General features: G+C 40.9%; 1 protein-coding gene across 11 annotated transcripts in view; it reads left to right on the forward strand.

Moving 5' to 3' along the window:
* The first annotated feature begins 3408 nt into the window (after nt 1-3408).
* kansl1a (KAT8 regulatory NSL complex subunit 1a) overlaps nt 3409-20104 on the forward strand; it is a 30316-nt gene continuing 13620 nt past the window's right edge. For 4 of the 11 annotated variants that reach the window (XM_071461893.1, XM_071461895.1, XM_071461894.1 and 1 more), the window contains exons 1-2: nt 4153-7818; nt 10683-12156. In XM_071461893.1, coding sequence (XP_071317994.1) covers nt 10751-12156 — 1406 coding nt within the window. In that variant the 5' untranslated portion in view covers nt 4153-7818; nt 10683-10750. The other 7 variants (XM_071461888.1, XM_071461891.1, XM_071461892.1 and 4 more) reach the window with 5 other exon arrangements.

Here is a 20104-nt window from a genome sequence, read left to right on the forward strand (position 1 = left end):
TGAGGAAAACCAACTGGCTGAAAATGTCATATCATTACAGGAAAAGTTTTTTTTTGTTTTTTTTTTTACCTCATTAAAATGACATTTGAAAAAAAAAATACTTTTAATATAACAGTGCACAGCAATGTTTGACACAATATATCATAAGAGCCATATAAGTATTTTTATCCAACAGTGTGGGAAGTTTAAATATGCTCACAGTTTAGCATTTAAAAGCACTACATATACATTTAATAATGCTTTATAATGCACTCTGAAGTGGTTGTAAGCAGATATAAGTGTTTATTAACGTATTTGTCAGCAGCAGTAACTCCTGCTGTGGACACCCATCAATGGTATGTGATAATACAGTAAAACACAGCTGTAATAAAACAAAATATGTCTTCACAGTTATAACTGTACAACTGTTATAATACTAACAGATGTCCTTACAACTACATAAATGTGTTATAAACTATTTATTATATATTAATATGCTGCTCATAAATGATAACTAAAGGGACTTAAAGTAAATTGTTACTGGGAATATTAGAAATAACACAGTTGGCCTTTAACTGAATAACTACAGTCAGTAAATCAGAGGCTCAGGCGGTGATGATGGTGCTGAGTGTGATGTCTCAGCTCCATCTAGTGGTCAATCTCCACAACTACATTTAGATGTTTCCTCAGTGTTTTCAGTGCCTTTAAATATGAATCTTCCATTAGGAAGCCAAATTAACACAATCAAAGCTTCACGTACATTTAAAGGGAGGTAAAGAGGAAGTTCTCTCCTGCAGGATCAAAGCTTGGCTGAAAGGGAACCTACTCATGATGGTGCATAAGGATGAAGGCCTCGAGCTGTTGACACCACTCTCATATAAATACACACTCTATACAGTGCTCTCAGCGTATGACAAGTAATTGTGTATGCAGAGAAAGTTCATCAGTGAATCTGGTTTGAGGGATGAGCTGAAAAATAAAGATGAGGCTGCAGAAACAAGTATGGTGAGTCAGAAAGAGAACAAAGATGAGAGAAATCGAGGAGGGGAAAAGCCTCAGATGTGCTATAAAAAAACAAAAAACAGGTTGAGCTAAAACCAGTTCCAGTTTCTTGCAGCACATAATCTAAAGGAACAACTGCCCATGTTGGTACTGACCCTCAGCAGACACAAGTCGGCCACACTGGCTCTCATCTGATGAGCACGAGTTTACAAACTGGTCTCCGAGGATCCTCAGGGCCTCTGTTGTGGATATGAACCACACTGAGCTGTAGTTGCATGGCTCCATCCTTCAAAGGCAATCAACCAAAATGTTGGAAATGTGCGCTCAACACAACTCTGACTGATTTGTTGTGAGAGATGTGAAGTCTTTAAACCAAGTCAGCCACCAATCTTAAATTAGCTTTTCCTTCCAAAAACCTGGTTCTGTTTTTCACCTTCAGTCTCTCTCCACCCAAACTACTGACGAACAAACATCCTGAATAACTAACAGGAGGTTTGGCAGGAAATACTAAATACAATACTAAAGTTTGTTTAGCCAGCTTTTCATTTACATAAAATAATTAGCATTTTGGCCACCAGCCATATTGAAAAGGTGCAGAGTAACAACAAAAAACTGAAAATGCAGATGTGTGTGTGTGTGTGTGTGTGTGTGTGTGTGTGTGTGTGTGTGTGTGTGTGTTTATTTATGTCAGGCATCTGGATACTTCCTCCACCTCTGTCTGTCTTGCACAATGATAACACTGACTTCATAAAAGACCACAAGCTGTAAATCTTCTATCTTTGACTCTTATTAAACTCCACTACATTAACCTGAGAGCTTTACTCACTTCACAAATGTAAGATTTTTGCAAACAAAACATATGAAGAGTCTGTGAATACGATGCATGGTTATAAATTAAACCATACGAGTGCAGCTGACATGTTAGAAAATCACCCGTCAACTATTTCAAAAACCATTTAAATTGATTTTGATGCAAAAACACCAAACATTTCATGACTCCAGCTTCTCAAATGTGAAGATTTGTTGATTTTCCTTTTGATTGATTTAATTTATTTCAATGTATTTTTAATCATTCTGAGGTTTGGACTATTGGTTCGACAAAACAAAGCATTGTGAAGATGTCACTTTTGGCTCTGCGCTGTGATGAGAGTTTCTCACTATTTTTACAAACTAAACAATCAATTGCCAAAAAAATTAACTGATTAATACATAATGAAAATAATCATTAATTGCAGTCTTATACAAAATGATTAAAATACTTTAATGCATGCACAATAATAATCTAGTGATTTAATATCTAACAGTAGGCTATTATAGTCACAGAGGCCATTTCACTGCACTGAGTATTTGTAATACTTCATGTACATATGACTGATTATACTTGCATACTAACTTGTAATTAAGTATTTTTACAGTGTGGTATTAGTACTTTTACTTCAGTCAGGATTAGAAGTCTTCCTCCATCCCTGATGAAATATATTTTATTAACTGAATAAAGTTGAGTTGAATAGTTGAGCTGTTACTCACACATTTCCACTGTGTGATTGTAAAAACTTGCTCTCTAAATGTAGAAAAAACACCTTTCTCATTCAGGCCTTTGCTGCTGTGCTGCCGGTCATCTTCACTCAGTATTTGACAGTGCATGTGGTTGAGGGAGGTCAGACTTAAGCAGTACTGACACTGAGTGGAGAAATGTCCAGTCACTCCATGGGAAGCTCTCAGGGCCCTTCTGTAACTGCCCCACTGCAAAGCTAAATCCTGGATATCCACACTACTAGCCCCACTAATTTATTTCCATCACCCTCAGCCCCTTGTCTGTGCTCATCTCCCTCCTGTCTCTGCAGCTCCAGTTTAAACTCACTCTTGTTGGTGATCTGCCTCCAGTTCTGTCCAGACTTCTAATTCTGGAGGGACACATTGAGAAACCTACACTGTTCAAATCTCTTTCCAGCAGCAAAATCTGTTTAGCATTAGATGCAAAGAAAAAGATCAAATGAAATATGTTGATTAAACTCGTTTGCAGGTATCGGCGCTAACTGCGTGTGAGTTGCACTGTGCTGTGAAAATCTGCGGCTCATTTCTGAGTAAAGTCCCGCAGACAAAGCATTAAAAATATTAGATATTGTTGTTAGTTTGTGTGGACATACATCAGGCTGGCTGGGAGTAGCTAGCATGTGTGTGGTGTAAACAACAGTCTTGTGATGGGACAGTAAAAACAGTGGTTTGTAAATGATGGGGAGGTTGTGAGACTCGAGAAAACGTTTCCAAATAAAAACAATATTTTTTGATAATGAAGTTTCGTGCTATGAACTTTCGTCCACATTTCCGCTGTACGGGCATTTGCGAAGACCGACAGCTGCGCCAGCCAATAGGAAGCCTGGATTTGAAGCGTTGACCAATAGAAACGCGGGGGAGGGTTGTTATCAAGTCGTAAACGGTTAGTAACAGGACAAGCAGGTAAGTAAGATTTTGTCTTGTTATTTTCTCTAAATTAACAAATGCTCCGCTTGTCAGGAAAAAACACTCATTTGGTTAAACCTTCGGCTGTTCGATTCGAGCAGGCTGGATTTTTTTAGAACACTTTTCTGCCAAACGTGCAAAAAACGGTAGTCATTGAGAACTCACTGTGGGATCGGGAAGCAAAGAAGCTAACAAGCGTTAGCTTAGCCTGCTAGCGGCTCCAGCCTCGCTAACGTTAGCCCCTGAACTAGCGTTTAGAGAAAGTATTCTTAATTCTACCACTAAAACCACTGGCAGCACATTCTTCACACCATAATCCATAAAGAAGACCATTTCATAACTTACATTTAAATTTCTAGGCTGGGTGTTGACATTATTCAACGTTTAAAACTTTTTCATTATAAATTTTCAATGATAGGTAACGTTAGCCCGCTAGCTTTAGCATGCCAGCTGGACGTAAAAAAAACCCTTGAGACTCACAACTTTATTTGCTGAGCCTGACCGGCCTGAAATGTGTAGACATGATTCAACTAACGTCTCTCTATCTTATCTCTTTTTGTCATTAGGTGTCATCCTATTTCCACGTGTGATAACTGGAATTATGGCCCCTTGGATTATTGAATGGAGTATTTCAACAATGGAGTTAAAGGTATTCCTAAATTACAATAATAATTATTTTGAGATTTAGCTTCATTTCGTTTTTATTTTTGTGTGTCCCTGGCTGCTCCTGAGGGCGATGCTCTCGGCTGACCCTCACCTGTGGCCAGTGGCTCTGAAAGGATGATGGTGGATATAAATGGGCAGAATAAGTTGCCTTTCTCGGGTTCATCCCCAAAGGAACAGCTGCTCTTTTGCCTGGAAAGGAGTTATTTCAACAGTGGAGTTAAAGATATTCTTAGATAATCATTATTATTATTTAGTTTTTAATTTTGTGCTTCTTGGTTGAGCCTGAGAGCAATGTCCTCGACCAGTCCTCACCTGTGGCCATGGGATAATATTGCGGATATAAAATGATTTGCCTCAAATGGAACAGCAGCTCTTTCGCTTGGATTGGAACCACATGAGGTGCATAACCACTGGATGCATCTCAGAGGAACCAAAACATGTCGGATGGATTACACATCTCAGCAAGTGTGGGAACGCCTCTGACTCCCCCAGGAGAAACCCAAGGATGTGGCTTGGGGGCTGGAAGTTTAGGCCACTTTGCATAACCTGTTGCCCCAGTGCTCTGGAGCAGGAAAAGAAGATGGATGGACGGATGTTTTTACCAGTTACCTGTTTGGCAGACAAGGATAAATGCATTGGATAACTATCAAAGACTTCAGCAGTTCAATGCTGACATTTGTCTTTTGCTTCCCAAGACTTTTATGTAGAAATTTGGCTTAATTTTAAAGCAGATGGATAGGGAGCTGCTCTCTCTTACTCACACATGCACACACACATCGATAATTACTTATTTATTATGCATGTCCACTGTAGTAGTCTGATAATGTACAGTGGCCATGCAAGACCTGTAGGAAGTAAGTGGCATGCATGAATTTGCATTACTTAACAGTAAAAGTGGTGTACATCACTGTTTCATGCATTAGCTGATGAGACGCACTGAACCCTTCTAAATGCTATTAGAACTTACATAACCCATTTCTAAGAAAATTCCAGGCTTAAATTAATGATGCATAACTCTAACTAAAACATTTATGTGGTATTACTCATTAGAGGATGTGACCCAGCATTGTAAACATCCAATGAACCGCTAGTCTTTTCTGAGAAAATCTTCTAAAACACAGGAAGGAATAAACTGTTGTTTACTTATATATAAATATATATAATCATAGAAGTGCCAAAAATAGTGAGTAAGGGAACAGAAAAAAAAAAATTCTCATAGAAATAAGAACTTCAGAAGTTAGGACTCCTAAGGTGAGATATCAGTGTGACGTGTAATACTGATCAGCATAATGCTAAAGACAGATTTTCATAATTTAAAAAAAAAAATTGAAATCTTCACCTTAATTTTAAACTATGTGCTGTTTAAATTTAAGGGATTCATTCTCTTATCAGCCAATGCATATAAGCCACAATAGCTAAATGCTAATACAAGTCCTCATTCATAGGCAGTGAGCTGCCATGTCTGATTTCTAGTCAAGATAACAGCTGGTGGACACAGGTATAATAATACCAGTACAGTGTAATGCAATCTAATACAAAAGCCATGTAACAATACTGTGGCTTTGAAAGCTGGGGCTGGGTATAGAACCTCAGTGCTATTTTGTGGCATCTAAAACTGTCAAGTACTGAAAGATGGCATCTGACTGTCTGGTCAAATTTATGTTATAGGTAATTTATAATTTGATCAGATAATTCCCAATTTAAATTGTAAATTTTTTGTACAGATGCTTTTGTAGACATTTAACAACACCCAGCCCTGTTTAAAGTCTGTATGTACAGTTTGGTCGAGACTGTGTCAGAAATGTATTTGTATAACTTATGGCTGCAGTTTGTGCTGTTGTTGTGCAACATAATAACGTATTGTTCAATATATTTTCTTAATCTATTATAAGACAGTCATCTAGCAACAGCCTCGAATTACCAGTTGCCAACCTCTGACACACAAAACAAAAACAACCTTAAAGGCTAATGTATTAAATTGCATTACATTGATATCTTTGCTTAAATGTCCACTCCTGTACTTTTAGTGATGAGTGTAGATGCCGTGGGTTTTGTTTTATACACGTTTGGTGCAATCTGGTGTTTTCCCAGTGTTCCTAACCAGCGTATGGTTTTGTCTTATATTTAGATTATGGTTGCATTTGAGAATCATGTGGGGAAGAGCTCCTTCAAGTGGCCACTGGCTGCACCTTCACAACAGTTGCCGTAGTGGTGGGCGATCTAGTTCCTGTGCAGAGTGACATGAGAGACAGGGCAGCCTTAACTTGGCTCAGTTCTCTCAAAGGGCTGATCCCTCCTGTAATGACTAATAGAAATGGGAAACATAGTGAGTCATCATAATCACTAATTATCTTTATTTAGCTGTTTAGAGCAGGGGTTCTGCAGTGTTCACCAAATTATTTAAGATCCCTTTAATAACACAGGGAATGAAATTTAATATGGTTGTTATGGTCATGCCAATCAGACAATTAGGGAAAACCAGTAGGAGCAATGGGGCATACAGTTATTAATTAAGTACACTAATTTACCAACATTATATGTAATAGCCATGTTATATAATATAATATAATGATATAATATATACAGTTGAGGTGTTAAAACTAGAGTGTGACACAAAGGCCCTCTATAAGACAAGGCAACAAGATGGAGGAACAGACATAGTTGATGTTATACTTAACGTGTAATGGACCAACTCTGCCCAATTGGTGACCCAGTCTTGATTATATACTTAGGAATTATTGTTACAATCTGCTGGGAATAAAATTAAATTTTATGTATTACCACAGGGAAAGTTCTCTACATACAGCAGGGAATAATGGACTAATGAATAATATGATATAACAAAAAATAATTTTACTTGATATGGCACTATTTGTTTTCTGCAGTACTTTCATACTATGGACGGTATGATGGCGAAAGAAGTATTAAATTACATTCTGTGTTGTACTAAAAAAGGCCTTTAAAGTCATACATTAACCTGCAGAACCCCTTCAAACAGCAGGAGCAGTGTTTCCAGTTAAACCACCAGCTTTATTTTCTAACAGCCTGTTCCTGACAAGTGCAGATTTGAGATTGCGTTGTGTTTTGGAAGACAATGCCCTCCTGTGGTATCTTCTTTTGAGCTTTTTTAGCCGTTTCTTATCTGCCCTTTACTCTAGTGGTGAGTATGAGAAATGTCTCCCGCCTACCAGCGAGCAACACACACACACACACACACGCACACACACACAGAGCACTTCTATGTTTGTCAGACTCAAATCCGAGGGAGCGGAGCTAGCCGCCATTTTCTAAGCGTCTCTCCCTAAAACGAGAGAAAAAGCCCCGCGTCAAACTGCCATCTGGATTACCTTTTGCTTACTGAGAATCGGAATTTTTGATAAAGGATTGCCGCGAAATCGCCTACATTTGAAGTAATTCGGAGTAGAAAGGACTGTTTCACGGCCTTGTCTTATATTCGCTGTAGCGGCGAGGCGAGCTAGCTGCCGAGCAAGGTGTAGATCGTTGATTCGCCCATTGCCCGAATCCGGAACGAACCCGAGCGGCTCTGTCTGAAGGGCCCGTTTCGGCAACCTGGCAGCATTTTTGGATTAATTAATGGCAGAGTGATCGAACCGAGCCGCGTTTTTTTGTGTTAGCACCCTTGGTTTTTTCCACCCAAACTGCAGGGGATTGTTGCCGAAATTCCCTCGGATAGTGCAACCTCGTCACGTGGTAGGTTCCTCCTTTTTCTTTGTTAGCCAGCTAGCTAGACTGGCAGGGTCTACTCCCAACTTCCCCGCTTTAGACAGACCTGCATTAAGAGCTGCTGCTTCTATCACCCGCCGTCTGCTGTCCTCAAGTAAAAATATATATATATATTTACATATGTTTGCCTCTGTTTGTTTCCGTAGTCTGATTGCAATGCACACCATGTCTCCGCTGTGCAGTAGGTCTTAAAGCGTTGTTTAAAATAAGTTGCGATCCGTAACGAGTGAAGGTGTCATGTCATTGTGGTCAAAATATTACGTTTCCTGTGTCACAGAACCGGGGTTTAGGTCTGATGTTAACGCGTGTGTTTCCCCGGGTTTGGTGTTTTATATACGTTCCTCTGGGCGTTATTGACTTGAAACTATCACCGAGGAAGGTGAGCGTATGTTACGTAGCAAGTGACTAAAATGTTTACTTGCCTAAGAGGTTTGCGTAAAGCAGAAAGGCGACTTTCGTTGTGGAGAAAAAAAAAACCAAATCGTTAAGTCGCGATATTGAACCGAAAACTACAAAATGGGACACACTGTGAGGAGGGTAGGTAGCGTTTCACTGCAGCTGGCTTAGGAGACCCACACGCTAGCTTGCGAGCAGGTTGTGTTTCTTGCATCAGCAGCTTTTCTCAGCTAACGTTAGCCAGAAGCGAAGCGCATTAATTTGCACGCAGTGTATAAAGTGGCCGAGTTTAACCAGATATTTATCTTTCTGTTATTGGGAGTTGAGTCAATGTCGTGATCGGTTGCTATCTTTTTTTTCTTTCTTCTTCTTCTTCTTCTTCTCCCCGGTACGGCTCTATGCTACAAACACTCATCTTGTCTATCTGAAGCTGTTGAGAATTCAAGATTAAGAAATAACGTAATTACACTTGAACGCACCCAGGGCAGAAGCGCCAGGCTGTAATATTTACAAATGTTTTTGTAAACATCAGGAAGACATTTTGGTGATTACGTTATGGTTGGCTAACGTTGGATGTGGACATTTTTGTCGCATCTCTAGTCGGGCAGTTTACAGGCAGACTGTTAATATAATGCATGTGAATCGTAGTTATGCATTTATCAACGTTAGGTAATTAATTTCCTCCCTTGCAGCAGGAACACGTTATGTGTGTTTGGAGCGCAATGGGCGGCTTTAGAAAGATGAATTGCATTGCATAATCTGCTTCGGAAATACCAACATGGCGTAGTGCGCGCTGACTAGAAACTGCGGTGAAATACTGAGCCCTCATTCATCTGACCCTGCAGACGATACGTGGAGATGCAGCTCGCTTTTATCTCTTGTGTTATTTGAAGGGAGGAATTTTTCCTGTTTAAAAGAAAGAAAGGGGGGGGGGAAAGTAAGTTTAATGTGGATATACAGGCAGTCGTTGTGAATGACACAAAGCAATACTCTTTCTTAATCACGTCATTATCGTTCTGTTTACATATCTGATGATTTTCCTGGCAATATTATTAAGGAATTTGGAAAGGTTTAATAGCTTCAGCTGAAATTGACACAGGAACCTAGTCAGGATGACATCATGTGCTTTGGACTAATGCTGGGGCCTAAATCCACCTACTTACACTGCCTGTGTGGAACCCTGCTGCACACTGATTTACCAGGGCACATGTAGGGCAGTGGGGTTTGGACAATTTGCATTGGCTTTTCCTGTTTCTTGCCTCATCAGAAATGAATCGCAATGCTTATTCTTTAAAGAGGAGCCTTGTAAGTAAATGACAATGAAGGCTTGTTCACACACGCATGGGTGTAGTGGGAATTATTTATTGGCCTGGGATTCCGGTCAGATGTCTGTTGTTATTCCATGTATATTGTTGGCGTCCCACTCCCCAAGGTCAGGGCATATGATTAATGTTTGTAATACTTATTCCAAACTAGCAAAAGATATTCTGTATAGACAAATGTACTATTGTGATTACAATGAATCAGACTACATTTTCTGAATTGACGTAAGAGCTAAGTAAATGATCAGAAAGAAATGAGCACATTTGATTATTTGAAATGTTCCCTTCATTCACCTGAAGTGTTTTTCCCAGTTGCTTTGTCGGATCATTTTTAGCAACATTCGCAGTGGGCAGGTCAGCAAAATGTCAATGAGTCACCTCTTCATTTGATTAGGCCTTTAACTAGATTAGTTGTAGACATTCACTTGGTTTGTGAGGGAGTCACTATGTTGAACTTGTTATTAAGCAGTCGTACTAGTGCATTTTTACTGATTATATTTGGTGCGAAATGTTTGAGAAATGGTACCTCCTTTTTAGGTGTGGGTTAGTAGTTTTCCACTCGCTCCAATGGCCTACAGAACCCGTAGTGCAAGTATTTCAGTTGGATGCCTTATTGTGTATAGGTAGAGCATATCTTCACGTTACATTCTACTTAAGAAGTGATAATCAATCTGTAATGTGAAATATCTAAAAACATATTTTTGTGTTTCACTGATATCAAACCATGTTTTTCAGTCCACTTGCCTTTGAAACTGAACTGTTGTATTTTATATATATTTTTTTCCTAAACATGATGTTCTGAATATTTGTGAGCACACAAATACAAGGCAAACTTTAGAGCTGAATCAGATTTTAAACATGGTTTAGGTGGTATCTGTGTATGTTTGTTTACATTGTGTGGTTTTTGGTCCATGACTGTAAAAGGCTGCAAATATTACTTGTGAATTGTTGTGAGGAAAATATCTCCAGCACCTTCCAGTGCCAACAAATATCATAATTTGATAATGTAAAATGTTGATTTATGCTTGAGTCCTTACGTTTATTAGATTAAGGTGTTTAACTTTTTTTTTTTTCCTTCCCTTTCCTTCTGTCTTTATTCTTTGTTCTATCCAGGCTGTCCTCAGGTGGGGCAGTAAGCGGGTGGTGTGGAGCAGGCCGCGGTGCCCGTCCCTCTGCACTGCATGGCTGCGATGGCGCCCGCTCTCACCGACGCCCCAGCCGAAGCTCACCACATCCGCTTCAAACTGGCTGCCCCATCCTCAAGTCTCTCACCGGCCAGTGCAGAGAACAACGGTAACGCCAGCAACATCCTCATCCATAGCAGCGGTCCCGCTAAGTGCAAGGCCGCCCCTGAAGAGTGCCCTCTTGATTTTTGTGGCGGCGATCAGGAACAGCAGCAACAGCAGCCCCAAGCCGACTCTGTGGCCCAGGCCTCGGCTCTGGGCAAGCTCCAACCACTGGTGGCTTCTTACCTATGCTCTGATGTGACACCTGTCCCTTCAACTAAGGAGTCAATCAAGCTGCAAGGAGTCCTCATCAAACAGTCTGTGTTGAAAAGCCACAGAATACTGCCCAGTTCCCTGCTTAACGGCGGAGGAGACTTCCTGTTGAGGAAGAGGCAGGCGATTGAACTCTCTGGCGGCCAGCTCAAAAGCCTCATGAGTGGCAGCACTAACGGAGGTGGCCAGCCCATGGCACCTGTCAATGGCCTGGCCAAAAAGCTGGCCACTCTGTCCGGCTCTGGCTGTGTAGTGGCAGTGAATGGTGACAAACCTTCTGCCACCACAGACTCTCAGTCTCAGAACCTGCCCTTGGACTCGGAGACCTTGACAGCTACTTTATCAGGGCACATCCCGGTGAAAGGAACCCTTAAACAGAAGCATTCCTCTGGGGTTTCTCAAAATACAGATGGAAAGAACCTTGAACCACCAGTGCTTCAGTCTGCCGCACTTTCCCCTTTTACCCATGACAACCCAAACCCCAATGAACAAGTGAATTTAGAGGAGGCTGGTTCGCACACACCTGCCAGTCAGCCACAGGGCTCTGATAGAGAGAAACCAGGTAGCAGCCAGCAGGGCTCTCCATCTTGCACGCCTGCACCACAGCCTCCTCTACCCTGTAGTTCTTCCTCAGACAGCCTTGATGCTCATGTTAGGGAGCGCACCCTACTGAACAGCAGCCGCCAAGCTGAGATCGAAAGCCGGCTAAGGCGCCTGCGCAAACGTCTTCAGGTGGTACAGGCCAAACAGGTGGAGCGGCACATTCAGCAGCAGCTGGGTGGCTTCTTGGACACGGCCCTCAACCGGCTACTGTCTGGAAACCGCAAATCGGAGACAGCAACCCCCACAGCTACATGGAGGACTGGACGTCACGCTTCCTCAAACAACAGAGATGGCCTCAGTCGCTTCCTGAAAAGTGGCTCCATGCCCTTGGAACTGGAGAGGCTGTATCTGAGCGGATCAGCCAACCTTCATTCAGCAGAAAGCGCCTTTGACTCAGATGTAACAGAAAGTAGCTCTGGAGGGGACTCTGACCTGGAGGAGGAGGAGCTGGCCAGAGTGGACATTGAGCAGCGACATGTCAAAATGTAAGTAAAAATGACCTCACTCACCGACACGTCAGGCTTATTTAGGGCTGCACATGTGTAACTGGTACTCTTGTTCCATACTCAAGTACCTCACATTACTATCACGTTTCCATGGTGCCTGAAACTTTTCAACTGTCCTGTGAAAGTCCCTGTATCTCCAGGCCCTGCAATATGCTGCTCAGGTCTAGCAGGTGCTAATGACAATTAGAACTGCCTGGTCTCCCTCAGCAGTGGTTGGGTCAAACTCCAGGGAGGGGTAGAGATACTATTCACCCAGAGAGCGAGTATAGTTGTGTGGGTGCTATCATCCTGTGGAGAACGCTCAGGCTCGAATGGACTGAAAGTAAAAAGTTCTCTCGTCACACAGAGCTTCCTCCTGAGAGGGCCCAGGCTGAAACTGAACGTTCTGTTTATCTGCAGAGCGAACAAGTGAGCGCCCACAGAGCCAGGGAATGTTTTGATTTAAACTGAAACCAAGAAGTAACACAGAGTTGTGGGTGATGGTGGTTTTGCAGAAGGTGCAGGTTTTTTGTTTTTACGCACCGCCTGTTGTGATGTCAGGTTTATCTCAGCAGGAGCCTGCAAATGTATTCCATGGGAAGTTCACATCAGAGTACACATTTCTGTGACATTAGTGTTTGGAAAGAGGCAAGAAACACGGCAGGTGGGTCAGCAGCGTTAATGGACTAACTGATCTGTGTAGGATTGGGTAGATTATTAACGAAGTAGCTAAGAACACTGATTTTCTTATCCTGTACTGTGTTGACTTTAGACCTTTGACCTAAATGTCTCCATAACTGGAACAACAGGAAGTGTGTCTGTGTGTCTGTGTGTCTGTGTGTGTGTGTGTGTGTTGCAAGCATTATTGAAAAGTAGAAAAAAATGCTTGTAATGTAATATATTCATACTTCCATACTTGTCCAGTTTAAGGTCAAAGGAGGCATTAGAGCAGTTTTTGCACTTTATCACGTCATTTTCCTGAAGAAAGGACAGAGAGCTTCATTAATGTGGTCTGAGAGAGTAGGAAGACTGAGAGAGATTGACAAGTGATAATGAGTAGTTTATGTAAACACCAGTTGTAGACAAAGAATTCTTTTGGGTCGGTGAATTCCCATTGTGCCTATTACATCAGATCTTTAATTCTCAACCTGAAACTCTACAAATTTCTTCTTTAAAACCTGAATATTTTGTACTTTGTAAACGTGTTTAAAAAACCAGGAGGTTAAAAAAAAAAAATGGAGTGCTTTTGTATTCAGAAAAGGGCCGGCTGTAGTATGTGTCATAGAAGTAAATATGTAGAAAGTGAGAGAGAATGTCGCATTGAGGAAGTCTGTGAGAAAGGGAATCTGATAAAGGAAAAAAATGACAGCTGATAAGTATACTCTACCATAAATTGAGATATACAGTTGATAATTTAGCCGGATTATCAAAATTTCTTTTTTATCCTATTTTGTATGTACCTTTCACTTTATTCTGGAGTCATAAACTTTTAGCAATTAAAGCCTTTCAAGTGATAACCAAATAGTATGACTGTTTGTGAATAAAGTTATACCATAGCATTGCACGTATTTACTATAAGTGAAGGCTTGAAGTTTGCTGTTTGGGATGTACAGAATTTATCAGAAATCGACTGATCTTAAAGATCAAAACAATATTGCCATGTAATGTATTTTTTTCACTCCTTATCCTGATACAAGCCGCTTAATAATAATAATTATTATTATTATTATTATTATTATTATTATTATTGTTATTATTATTATTGAATCAGTTGATCAATTATTTGTTACAATAGAAGTGATTAATGACAGTAATTATTTGTGGTGAAGAAGGTCAAAAACAAATTGAATATGGTAGTGTTTTAAATAATATTTTTTCATTAGATTAGGAATATACTATATAATAACGATAAAGATAAATTGATACTTTTGTACATCCTTGTGCTGTCACTTTAAATTTGCCAGACAAAGGAAAGTGAAGGTAAAGGTTGCATTAATGAAAGGGAGGTTGATTTATAGTTCAGCCTATTTGACCCTTTTTGTAGCACAGAATATGTGTCGTATATTATCAAGCTGTGCATTTTTTACACACCCAAAGTAATTGTGTTTCCATTCTCTCATTATACTCATGCTCTAATTAATAGCAAATGGCTCTGATTGGTTGCTGATGCCAAGTAGACCAGTCATATTTCTAGCAGTCTCTAAACAGCTGATGTGGTACAACCTACGTGGAGTTACATTCTTGAGAAAGCAACGGAGAGACAGTGAGATTATTGAGATTATACAGTAGGGGCAGAGCAGCTAAGTCTGTACAATGGTAACATGACTCCTCCCTCGCTCATCACAGTCACTGCTTTTTTTTATTTTTATCGCGAACAAGCACCCTCTAACCAAGCAAAGTTCCTGGTTGCAAACTCATTTTTCCTCATTTGCTTCAATCTGAGCTGTAGTTAATCTTGGTTACAGCAAACATGACACATTTTCTTCCTGCTTTGAAAACCTTCCATTGACCAATCATTATCAACATTTTGTCTTTTTTCTTTTCAGTGAAGCAACTCCAGCTTCTTGCAACCTTAGTCACTGTTGTTAACAACTGTAAACTTGTCTGCATGTAAAAAATAGTTCCCCATTAAATGTATTGACGTTTTTATTGCTTTTTCTTGTCAGTGGATCAGTATTATATGTCACAGGATGGAACTGAAAGTAAAAAACATCAAACCTTCAACACAACAAACAAACTGTTGCCTTTGTCCTACCTCATGTGAAAAGCTGTAGTCGATGTGTGTTCATTGACTACAGCTTTGTAAGCCTGTTCATTCACTATCTCTGAATAAGTTCCTTGTTTCTTTCTGCATCTGTTCAAAGAAACATTCAGCCCGACCTGGTGTACTACACTACATATGTGTGGTTAAATGAAATACAGATGTAGTTAAAGATAATTGTAATACAGTAGCTCATTTTGGCCTCTGCTCATATATATAGCTTATGTAAATGTTCTTCAGATAAAGCACTACACAAAAGTGTCAGAAATGTGTCTAGTTGTTGAGGGAAAAACACTGATTAATTAGTAACAATAAGCTTCATATGCTGACCCTCATAACCTCCTGCTGAAGTAAATATGGAGATGCTGCCTTCTCTGCAGAAGTTGTGAAACAAACAAATGTCATTTTTCACTCATAAAAATAACACAGACCTCACAGCTCATTCAGTCATGTTTTATAAGGACAAGACAGTGTTTTTTTTCCTTTTTTTTGCCTCTATTACTTGCTACACAATATTGCAAAATATTGTAATTTGACCGTAACAAAACAGACCCAGAGAACCAAGTTAATTTGCTCAGTTGTTCTCAAATAAGCCATGTTTGAGAGGTTTTGTATTGCTGCCACAAAAGCATCCACCATTCATAGGTTTGCGAGTGTTTGCCAAGTGGTTATACATGTAAGCTTAATAATTCTCTGTACACTGAGTGAAGGCTGCCTTTAGAAATTTAAAACTGTGCATCTGTAATGCCTTCATAAGCAGCTGGCTGATGCACATTGTAAAGTCAGCACAGGATCCTACAGCAAGTTGAAAACTGGTTCTCACCCACCAGCCCCGCAGAGGAGAAACCTTACCTCATTGAGAACATGTTAATCTTCCAGGAAGTAGGGTGTGTATATGTGTGTGTGTGTGTGTGTGTGTGTGTGTGTGTGTGAGTATATATATATATATGTGTGTGTGTGTGTGTGTGTGTAACCATAGCACCACATTATCACAACTGTCATTTTGTGTCAGTTACCAATTAATGGCTTACAGCACTACACCAGTCAACACTACAGACAATGTAACGTCGTCTTCAGGCAGCAGCACCTCAATTATTTAACGTCAGCTGGGTTGACATCGGTGTGGAAAATAACCTATTTGCGCTGTTTGTTTGGATGCAGTGCTTTGCTTACAACTAATCCTGTCATCCCTGTCTATACTGTAGACGTGGTTTCCCGTATCTCAGAGGATTGGGGGGCAGCCAACATCTGTTGCTGTGCTTGTGCTGCAGGGCCTTTCTGCTCTAGCCAGTTTGTCTGTCTGTGAATGTGACGTCCATAATGGCCTCTACCCAGGGTGTGGGTGCTGCTAGATCCAGAAATGAATGTTAATGCTAATCTCGTTTTTACACTAGCTGCAAATTGACTTAGACAGCAGATACATTAGGACTAGATATTCACAGAAAGCCTGGTGTTTAGGCATGTTACATGGAACACAGGTTGTTCTGTGTTGAGAAAAGAGTGGGCACAGTTTCTTGTTTCTGAGGCAACAATAATGCTCATCAGGAAATCTCAGATCTTACATAATGGCTCATAGACAGAACAATGAAAATGTCTGAAATTTTGTTGTCTGACCAGCACTTAAATGCACCCAGGTTTGCAGGATTGTTGTCTGCATGATGATAAAGCTGCAGATAGTACATGAGTACATGTTGCTTGTGTGATCTTTATGCAACAGGACAGTTAAAATGCCTGTCTGCCTGCTGCTCGTGAATTAGGGTAACTAGGTTGGCTGAGACTACAGCGTGCCTTTCATGCTTATGGCTCAGCATTACTCTGCAGTCTGAGTAGCTTAGCTGTGTTTTCCCCCTCTTTTCATTGCCGTGTGTGTGTGTGAGAGTGTGTATGTATATGTATATGTGTGAGTGCCTGTATAGGTTTCAGTCCTGTTTGACACATCTGGATGTGTTTAGCTCGGCCCAAGTTCCTCAACACGAACCCACAGGCGTTACATAACCCCCCTCTTTTATGTAATGACTGCTGCAGCTCTCCGGCTGAATTTGCCCTCTCTAGTTTTTCCTGCCCCACACCCTGTCGGCCTGCCTCGTTCACAGTCCTGGCTCCCAAGCAGTTTCTTCCTGTAAAAGATGAGTTTAACCAGCTGTCCTGTGAAACTCTAGCCAGCCTTTCTGGCATATCAGAATAAACCTGAAAAATAAGGCTGTTTTCAGCCACTGAAATGTTTCATTGTTGGGATAATTTTCAGTTCTTTTAATGTGTTTGAAAATCCTTGACTCTGGGGAACAAAAAGATGACAGCAGCTGCTTTGATTCCCCTTGTTCTTGTTACTGAGCATGAATGATGACTGACTGGTTTTTGAAGCATAATTGGAAAGTGGTTTTATTTCATATGGAAAAGCACAATGTGTACAGACCTTTTGTAGTGTTGTCATGTTCCTCTGGCAGATTTTTGTACAAGAGGCTCTTTTTTTTTTTTTTTTTTTTTTTTTTTTTCAAAATATGAGTATTTGTATAACATGAGAAAAGTGGAAATAATCATTATCCTCTAATGCATAGGAAAATCAAGATAACAGAAGAGGGCTTAGTTGGGGCTGCCCTGATGGATGTTTTCCCACAGTTGAAGCAGTGGATCTGTTGTTAGTCCTCTTGACATAGTTACAGTGCACCCTTAACCTAATTTAGGCCTAAACTTTAATCCAGTTGAGATTATCCATGTTAAATAGCCTAATATTTCTGCATTTTGGAAGATGTAGTCTGGATCCAAGCTGTAATGGCCTCATATGATGCTGTTCTGCAGAGAAAGCTTGAAGGGTGCAGTGCTGAACCATTGCAGGAAGGTTTTGAGAGCTAGCATGGCAGGTTTGGAGATCACTATCCTCCTCAGTGCCAAGCTGAGCAAACTATGGACTTTGAAATCCTGTTTTCAATCAGCAGCACTACTTAAGAGTTGAGGCACATCTGCAAAACCTTGCAGAAACAAGGAACTCAATCTAAGTGAGGAAAAGGGACAGATCAAAGCTGGACTTTCTGGACCGAACCTCCAAACTGTGCTGTATTTTTGTGCATAACAGCTGAGCACAGGTGATCACACCCGGAGATGAGCAGCAAGCATGTGATAGACATGAGCTGGATGGCTGCGTATTTGTGCTATTTAGAGGCAGCTCAATTCACAGGGTCTGATGTATTCATTCATATTTTTGTGGTCTATGCTGTTTTGCCCTAAAGTGATTTTTAGCTCAGAATTTTCGGACATAATTATTTTAGATTTTTTTTTATTGGACCTTCAAATGTATTTTAAATGCTTAATTTTTTGAATATTCCACAGATTAAAGTTGATATTATTGTTTAACCATCAGAACAGAAAAAAATCAGTTTTGGAAGATTTTGAATTATGCTGCATGTGTGGAAGTTGTATATTCTGATGAAACTGTTGCTTATGAAGCACATCAGTAAACACATAATGATGCAGTCAGGTTCAGCTTTATTAAAACATTTCCCTGTAGTTGAATGTGGGATAAAGTATAATGGATCAGAACACTTGTGTCTGAGGCTTGTATGTGTACTCTCTCCTGAACACGTGCTGAATGATGAAATGATGAACAAGAAATGGCAGAGCAGATTAATTTTTTGAGCATTAAGTATTGTTAAGTGTACCATATAATTACACGGCTTCTTACAAGCGTCAAACAAATAGAAAGTTAATCTCCTTCCACCAGCCAATTGTGTGTCCATATGGTAACGAAGAACACCCCCCTCCAGTGCTCACAGACACACTCTAGGGAGTAGAGGAGGGCAGAACCAAGGAAGATGAAATTGTTGTTAAAAATACACTTGGTTTGTTGATATAAATATGATCTTGCAGCACAATATGAAAAGCAGATCTTAGGGGCAGTGAAAGCATTCAGAACATAGGTTTTCCTGACATGAAATCACTTGCATCCTCTGTGTTCATGGTAAATTTCCAGACGTCAGGTGTAGATGTGTGGGCTGACTCGGTGGCCAGCTCTCAGCTCGGGGAGGGGGGGGGGCTGTTCGTTTTTGGAGCGGTCATGTTGGTTTTGGAAGGGTCGGTATGGTATAGGGGTTCCGAGCACCGTACAACATATGCGCTGCATCCAGAGAAGCACCACAATGGAGAATGTGCTGACAGCCAGAAAACGGCGGCTGTAGTGCTTGCCGCTGGTGCTTTGTGTGTGGGAGTGGAGGGGGAGGAAAATATGTCCTGGTTACAGGGGGGAATGGAGATCCTAGTGTCGGGAGGGGGGGGATTTCTCAGTGCAGCTAACTGACCCCTCCTCCTCATCCTCCTCTGTTACTGTGACGATTAAGGTCATTGGTCTCGTAAAGGCCTCTGTGTATTTATATTTTACTAAACGACAGTTTTAGCATCCCCGTCAGTAGAATCTACACTGCTGGACCCAAAGAGCTGCAGAGTTTCTTCATTTTCGCTCACATGACAGTCTAAATCTGTCCTTAATGATATAACTGGAGACTGGAGTGCTATTTTCTTCTTCAGCCTTAAGTTGCCACCCTGTCTTGATCAGGTCTCAGCGTCCCTGTTGTGTGACCTTTATACCTTTCTTGCCTTTGTAAGGAGGCCAGTGCTGATATGTTTGCTCCTGCTTCAGTGTTTTGACAATCTCTGCAGTATGCACCCAGTCTTCCCTGTTATAGAGCGTATGAATCTCCTTGAGATCATTTTCCACTTCACCCTCAGGGACTTTCCACCTGGCCTATCCTCCCTTTGGTCGATCAGTTGTCCACCCACCGCTTGGTGAATCATGGCGCACAGGCTCAGAGTAATTTGTGCAGTGGATGGTGGGACACAATTTGAGCCACCAGTGTTGCTTTGAGATGAGTCTCAACAGGGACTTGGGGATGCAAATGAATTGCCAGTGCATTGATCTGATGCACCAGCCATGGGCGTGTTCAGGAGTGTTGCAGTGTTTGTGAACATTAACCAACTAGCGTGTAAGAACAGTACATGTTTGTTTATCTGAGCATAGCAGGCAAGGAAATGTTATTAGCAGGAAACACTGCAGCTGTATTTGCAGCAGTGTCCTTGGTACTGTATTGCAGTGAACAAGCCATAGATGGCTAAATGTTGCAGCTGAGTAAAAGAAGTAATCATGCCATCTTTCATTGCACTGATTGGTGGCTGATGTCTGCGTCAAAGCAACAGTAACTC

Source organism: Trachinotus anak, unplaced genomic scaffold (genome assembly GCF_046630095.1).
Source record: "Trachinotus anak isolate AG129_WGS33_773 ecotype Australia unplaced genomic scaffold, CSIRO_AGI_Tana_v1 ptg000025l, whole genome shotgun sequence".
Classification (NCBI taxonomy): Eukaryota; Metazoa; Chordata; class Actinopteri; order Carangiformes; family Carangidae; genus Trachinotus; species Trachinotus anak.